The following is a 7635-nucleotide window of genomic DNA, read 5'->3' as shown; positions in this document are numbered from 1 at the left end:
CGGTGCCTCGGCTGGGACTGAGGTGCAGGAAGCTTGGAGTTACTGATGCCGGTGCCTCGGCTGGGACTGAGGGGCAGGAAGCTTGGAGTTACTGATGCCGGTGCCTCGGCTGGGACTGAGGGGCAGGAAGCTTGGAGTTACTGATGCCGGTGCCTCGGCTGGGACTGAGGGGCAGGAAGCTTGGAGTTACTGATGCCGGTGCCTCGGCTGGGACTGAGGGGCAGGAAGCTTGGAGTTACTGATGCCGGTGCCTCGGCTGGGACAGAGGTGCAGGAAGCTTGGAGTTACTGATGCCGGTGCCTCGGCTGGGACTGAGGGGCAGGAAGCTTGGAGTTACTGATGCCGGTGCCTCGGCTGGGACTGAGGTACAGGAAGCTTGGAGTTACTGATGCCGGTGCCTCGGCTGGGACTGAGGTGCAGGAAGCTTGGAGTTACTGATGTCGGTGCCTCGGCTGGGACTGAGGTGCAGGAAGCTTGGAGTTACTGATGTCGGTGCCTCGGCTGGGACTGAGGGGCAGGAAGCTTGGAGTTACTGATGCCGGTGCCTCGGCTGGGACTGAGGTGCAGGAAGCTTGGAGTTACTGATGTCGGTGCCTCGGCTGGGACTGAGGGGCAGGAAGCTTGGAGTTACTGATGCCGGTGCCTCGGCTGGGACTGAGGTGCAGGAAGCTTGGAGTTACTGATGCCGGTGCCTCGGCTGGGACTGTGGTGCAGGAAGCTTGGAGTTACTGATGCCGGTGCCTCGGCTGGGACTGAGGGGCAGGAAGCTTGGAGTTACTGATCCCGGTGCCTCGGCTGGGACTGAGGGGCAGGAAGCTTGGAGTTACTGATGCCGGTGCCTCGGCTGGGACTGAGGTGCAGGAAGCTTGGAGTTACTGATGCCGGTGCCTCGGCTGGGACTGAGGGGCAGGAAGCTTGGAGTTACTGATGCCGGTGCCTCGGCTGGGACTGAGGGGCAGGAAGCTTGGAGTTACTGATGCCGGTGCCTCGGCTGGGACTGAGGGGCAGGAAGCTTGGAGTTACTGATGCCGGTGCCTCGGCTGGGACTGAGGGGCAGGAAGCTTGGAGTTACTGATGCCGGTGCCTCGGCTGGGACTGAGGGCAGGAAGCTTGGAGTTACTGATGCCGGTGCCTCGGCTGGGACTGTGGTGCAGGAAGCTTGGAGTTACTGATGCCGGTGCCTCGGCTGGGACTGAGGTGCAGGAAGCTTGGAGTTACTGATGCCGGTGCCTCGGCTGGGACTGAGGGGCAGGAAGCTTGGAGTTACTGATGCCGGTGCCTCGGCTGGGACTGAGGTGCAGGAAGCTTGGAGTTACTGATGCCGGTGCCTCGGCTGGGACTGAGGTGCAGGAAGCTTGGAGTTACTGATGCCGGTGCCTCGGCTGGGACTGAGGTGCAGGAAGCTTGGAGATACTGATGCCGGTGCCTCGGCTGGGACTGTGGTACAGGAAGCTTGGAGTTACTGATGCCGGTGCCTCGGCTGGGACTGAGGGGCAGGAAGCTTGGAGTTACTGATGCCGGTGCCTCGGCTGGGACTGAGGTACAGGAAGCTTGGAGTTACTGATGCCGGTGCCTCGGCTGGGACTGAGGGGCAGGAAGCTTGGAGTTACTGATGCCGGTGCCTCGGCTGGGACTGTGGTGCAGGAAGCTTGGAGTTACTGATGCCGGTGCCTCGGCTGGGACTGAGGTGCAGGAAGCTTGGAGTTACTGATGCCGGTGCCTCGGCTGGGACTGAGGGGCAGGAAGCTTGGAGTTACTGATGCCGGTGCCTCGGCTGGGACTGTGGTGCAGGAAGCTTGGAGTTACTGATGCCGGTGCCTCGGCTGGGACTGAGGTGCAGGAAGCTTGGAGTTACTGATGCCGGTGCCTCGGCTGGGACTGTGGTGCAGGAAGCTTGGAGATACTGATGCCGGTGCCTCGGCTGGGACTGAGGTGCAGGAAGCTTGGAGTTACTGATGCCGGTGCCTCGGCTGGGACTGAGGGGCAGGAAGCTTGGAGTTACTGATGCCGGTGCCTCGGCTGGGACTGAGGTACAGGAAGCTTGGAGTTACTGATGCCGGTGCCTCGGCTGGGACTGAGGTACAGGAAGCAGAGGGACTTGGTGCTATGGTAGAATAGGTGGAACTAGTACCCCAGCATCCCACGGTCACATACAGGGCCCAGGTTTGGATGACAACTTGTTGTCTCTGGACGGCTCCGGGGGTTTCTCAGGTGACGAAGAGGACTTAGTTCTGGGACAGCCACCTCCTTACGCTACGTGAGTAGCAGGGGAAAGGAAACCCTGGAATGCAGCGCATCATTCATAGAACTGTGCCGTAGGGCGGCTATGCGTTTGGAGGTGAAACGGCCGTGTTCACCCCCGCTGCAGAAGTTATCAAGATTTGTACCTGGCCCCTGTAGATTTTCTTGAAGAATTGATGACAACCTGGTCTTACCCGCATTCAGCTAGGCTGATTCTGCATGGTTTTGCCTGCTTCATGGATCTGGAGGGGGTTAGTCCAGCAAGCTAGCTGGCTACCTAGACCCATTGGTTAACAAGGGCGTAGCTAATTGGGCATCACCATACACTGTTGTGAGGTTTTATCACTTGGATGTCACTGCTCCCGGTATAGCACACGGCGTGCTTACGGCTGGGACAGGGGAACGTGACTAGGCGGCGTACCGCGTGCTTACGGCTGGGACAGGGGAACGTCACTAGGCAGCGTACCACGTGCTTACGGCTGGGACAGGGGAACGTCACTAGGCAGCGTACCGCGTTCTTACGGCTGGGACAGGGGAACGTCACTAGGCAGCGTACCGTGTGCTTACGGCTGGGACAGGGGAACGTCACAAGGCAGCGTACCGCGTGCTTACGGCTGGGACAGGGGAACTTCACTAGGCAGCGTACTGCGTGCTTACAGATGGGACAGGGGAACGTCACTAGGTAGCGTACCACATGCTTACGGCTGGGACAGGGGAACGTCACTAGGCGGCGTACCGCGTTCTTACGGCTGGGACAGGGGAACGTCACTAGGCAGCTGGAGAGAGAGAGATAGACTATATCAAGGCAGTAACTAACCACAGCAGGGAAGCCTTTTTATGTAAAGGACAGTAAAAGCATTTACAAGGTGCAAATTGTCTCTCTGTGTATTCATTTAATTTCATTCCAAGAGAATGAAGAATGAATCGGTTTTATTTTAAAGACCAAACAGTGTGTTTGTCCTTCTGTGGGGACCTGCTGTGCAGAGCCTTTTCAGACAGGAATGTTTGGTTGTTCCCACGATTTTCACTTTTTTTGTGTGTGTAATTTCAGTTAGTGTCAGACACAGACAAAAGGCAGGGACGTTCTTGTGTGAAAGAGTGTTTGTGAGAAAGAGAGAGTTCTTTGAGTGTGACTGAATAACAGTGTCTGACAGCCACATCTGTTCCGGGTCTCAGAGGAGGAGAACAGTCTGGAGATGGACAGAGATGATAGAGAGAGAGGTAGTAGTAATGATGATGGTAGTGGTGGTAGTAATAGTGATGATGGTTGTGGTGGTGGTAGTAGTAGTTGTAGTAGTGGTAGTAATGATGATGGTTGTGGTGGTAGTAGGAGTGGTGGTAGTAGTAGTTGTAGTAGTGGTAGTAATGATGATGGTTGTGGTGGTAGTAGGAGTGGTGGTAGTAGTAGTTGTAGTAGTGGTAGTAATGATGATGGTAGTGGTGGTAGTAATAGTGATGATGGTTGTGGTGGTAGTAGTAGGGGTGGTAGTAGTAGTTGTAGTAGTGGTAGTAATGATGATGGTTGTGGTGGTAGTAGGAGTGGTGGTAGTAGTTGTAGTAGTGGTAGTAAGGATGATGGTAGTGGTGGTAGTAATAGTGATGATGGTTGTGGTGGTAGTAGTAGGGGTGGTAGTAGTAGTTGTAGTAGTGGTAGTAATGATGATGGTTGTGGTGGTAGTAGGAGTGGTGGTAGTAGTAGTTGTAGTAGTGGTAGTAATAATGATGGTAGTGGTGGTAGTAATAGTGATGATGGTTGTGGTGGTAGTAGGAGTGGTGGTAGTAGTAGTTGTAGTAGTGGTAGTAATGATGATGGTTGTGGTGGTAGTAGGAGTGGTGGTAGTAGTAGTTGTAGTAGTGGTAGTAATGATGATGGTAGTGGTGGTAGTAATAGTGATGATGGTTGTGGTGGTAGTAGTAGGGGTGGTAGTAGTAGTTTTAGTAGTGGTAGTAATGATGATGGTTGTGGTGATAGTAGTAGGGGTGGTCGTAGTAGGTATAGTTGTGGTAGTGATGATGATGGTAGTGGTGGTAGTAATAGTGATGATGGTTGTGGTGGTAGTAGTAGTAGTTGTAGTAGTGGTAGTGATGCTAGTTGTAGTAGTTGTAGTAGTAATGATGATGGTAGTGGTAGTAGTAGTAGCAGTTGTAGTAGTAATGATGATAGTTGTAGTAGTTGTAGTAGTAACGATAATGGTAGTGGTGGTAGTAGTAGTAGTAGTTGTAGTAGTAGTAATGCTGATAGTTGTAGTAGTAGTTGTAGTAGTTGTAGTAGTAGTAGTAGTAGTTGTAGTAGTAATGATGATAGTTGTAGTTGTAGTAGTTGTAGTAGTAGTAATGGTGATAGTTGTAGTAGTTGTAGTTGTAGTAGTTGTAGTAGTAGTAATGATGGTGGTAGTGGTGGTAGTAATAGTGATGATGGTAGTGGTGTTAGGAGTAGTAGTGGAGGTAGTAGTAGTTGTAGTAGTAGTAGTGAGGCTAGCTGTAGTAGTTTTAGTATTAATGATGATGGTAGTGGTGGTAGTAGTAGTTGTTGTAGTAGTAGTAGTAGTGGTGGTAGTAGTAGTAGTAGTAGTAGTTGTAGTAGTAGTGGTGGTAATAGTAGTAGTAGTAGTTGTAGTAGTAGTAATGCTGATAGTTGTAGTAGTAGTTGTAGTAGTTGTAGTAGTAGTAGTAGTAGTAGTAGTTGTAGTAGTAATGATGATAGTTGTTGTAGTAGTAACGATGATGGTAGTGGTAGTAGTTGTAGTAGTAGTAATGATGATAGTTGTAGTAGTAGTAATGATGATAGTTGTAGTAGTGGTTGTAGTAGTAGTAGTAGTAGTAATGATGATAGTAGTTGTAGTAGTAGGAGTAGTAGTGGTTGTAGTAGTAGTAGTAGTAGTAGTAGTAGTAGTAATGGTGGTGGTAGTACAGTCGTGGCCAAAAGTTCAGAGAACGACACAAATATTAATTTCCACAAAGTTTGCTGCTTCAGTGTAACGGCTTTCGTCTGGTGGAAGAGAAGCGGACCAAAATGCAGCGTGGTGGTTATTCATGTTCTTTAATAAATGAACTAGACATTAAATAACTTAACAAAACAACAAACGGACCGCAAAAACCTATACAGCCTATCTGGTGACAATAAACACAGAGACAGGAACAATCACCCACGAAACACTCAAAGAATATGGCTGCCTAAATATGGTTCCCAATCAGAGACAACAATAAACACCTGCCTCTGATTGAGAACCACTCCAGGCAGCCATAGACTATGCTAGATACCCCCAAGACAAAACACCACAATCAACCCATGTCACACCCCGGCCTGACCAAATAAATGCAGGCAAACACAATATATTACCACCAGGGCGTGACATTCAGAGTCTTTAGATATTTTTGTCAGATGTTACTATGGAATACTGAAGTATAATTACAAGCATTTCATAAGTGTCAAAGGCTTTTATTGACAATTACTTGAAATTACTGCAAAGAGTCAATATTTGCAGGGTTGACCCTTCTTTTTCAAGACCTCTGCAATCCGCCCTGGCATGCTGTCAATTAACTTCTGGGCCACATCCTGACTGATGGCAGCCCATTCTTGCATAATCAATGCTTGGGGTTTGTCAGAATGTGTGGGTTTTTGTTTGTACCACCCGCCTCTTGAGGATTGACCACAAGTTCTCAATGGGATTAAGGTCTGGGGAGTTTCCTGGCCATTAAGTTCCCCGAGCCATTAAGTTGTCACTTTTACCTTATGGCAAGGTGCTCCATCATGCTAGAAAAGGTATTGTTTGTCACCAAACTGTTCCTGGATGGTTGGGAGAAGTTGCTCTCGCAGGATGTGTTGGTACCATTCCTCATTCATGGCTGTGTTCTTATGCAAAATTGTGAGTGAGCCCACTCCCTTGGCTGAGAAGCAACCCCACACATGAATGGTCTCAGGATGCTTTACTGTTGGCATGACACAGGACTGATGGTAGCGCTCACCTTGTCTTCTCCGGACAAGCTTTTTTTCCGGATGCCCCAAACAATTGGAAAGGGGATTCATCAGAGAAAATGACTTTACCCCAGTCCTCAGCAGTCCAATCCCTGTACCTTTTTCAGAATATCAGTCTGTCCCTGATGTTTTTCCTGGAGAGAAGTGGCTTCTTTGCTGCCCTTCTTGACACCACGCCATCCTCCAAAAGTCTTCACCTCACTGTGCGTGCAGATGCACTCACACCTGCCTGCTGCCATTCCTGAGCAAGCTCTGTACTGCTGGTGCCCCGATCCCGCAGCTGAATCAACTTTAGGAGACAGTCCTGGCTCTTGCTGGACTTTCTTGGGTGCCCTGAAGCCTTCTTCACAACAATTGAACCGCTCTCCTTGAAGTTCTTGATGATCCGATAAATGTTTGATTTAGGTGCAATCTTACTGGCAGCAATATCCTTGCTTGTGAAGCCCTTTTTGTGCAAAGCAATGATGACGAAACGTGTTTCCTTGTAGGTAACCATGTTTGACAAAGGAAGAACAATGATTCCAAGCACCATCCTCCTTTTGAAGCTCCCAGTCTGTTATTCGAACTCAATCAGCATGACAGGGTGATCACAAGCCTGGTCCTCGTCAACTCACACCTGTGTTAACGAGAGAATCACTGACATGATGTCAGCTGTTCCTTTTGTGGCAGGGCTGAAATGCAGTGGAAATGTTTTTTGGGGATTCAGTTAATTTGCATGGCAAAGAAGGACTCTGCAATTCATTGTAGTAGTAGTGATGATGGTAGTTGTAGTAGTAGTGATGATGGTAGTTGTAGTAGTAGTAGTGGTAGTAGTAGCAGTAGTGATGATGGTAGTTGTAGTAGTGATGATGGTAGTAGTAGTAGTAGTAGTGATGATGGTAGTAGTAGTAGTGGTGGTAGTAGTAGTAGTGATGATGGTAGTAGTAGTAGTAGTGATGATGGTAGTAGTACTAGTAGTAGTAGTAGTAGTGATGATGGTAGTAGTAGTAGTAGTAGTAGTGATGATGGTGGGTAGTAGTAGTAGTAGTAGTAGTAGTAGTGATGATGGTAGTAGTAGTAGTAGAAGTGATGATGATAGTAGTAGTAGTGATGATGGTAGTAGTAGTGATGATGGTAGTAGTAGTGATGATGGTAGTAGTAGTAGTAGTAGTAGTGATGATGGTAGTAGTAGTAGTGATGATGGTAGTAGTAGTAGTAGTAGTGATGATGGTAGTAGTAGTAGTAGTAGTGATGTTGATGATGATAGTAGTAGTAGTGATGATGGTAGTAGTAGTAGAAGTAGTAGTAATGTTGATGGTAGTAGTAGTAGTAGTAGTAATGTTGATGGTAGTAGTAGTCATGCTCATGGTAGTAGTAGTAGTAGTAATGTTGATGTTAGTAGTAGTAGTAGTAGTAGTGATGATGGTAGTAGTAGTTTT

The 7635-nt window shown here is 48.7% G+C and overlaps 1 protein-coding gene across 1 annotated transcript; it reads right to left on the bottom strand.

Annotated features, from left to right (window-relative positions):
• Positions 1-1019: 1019 nt before the first annotated feature.
• On the bottom strand, positions 1020-7208 carry LOC135557328 (mucin-2-like; the record flags this gene model as incomplete). The annotated part of the gene is made up of 6 exons (XM_064990509.1): positions 1020-1143; positions 1268-1486; positions 1758-1976; positions 2562-2990; positions 4189-5153; positions 7068-7208. Coding segments are annotated over 6 exons (2097 nt in total), but the record flags the coding sequence as incomplete, so codon positions are not given.
• Between the last annotated feature and the right edge of the window lie 427 nt (positions 7209-7635).

The sequence above is a fragment of the Oncorhynchus masou genome, chromosome 16 (genome assembly GCF_036934945.1).
Source record: "Oncorhynchus masou masou isolate Uvic2021 chromosome 16, UVic_Omas_1.1, whole genome shotgun sequence".
NCBI classification, from domain to species: domain Eukaryota; kingdom Metazoa; phylum Chordata; class Actinopteri; order Salmoniformes; family Salmonidae; genus Oncorhynchus; species Oncorhynchus masou.
The sequence above is the reverse complement of the archived record's forward strand: the minus strand, read 5'-3'. Positions and strand labels throughout refer to the sequence as shown.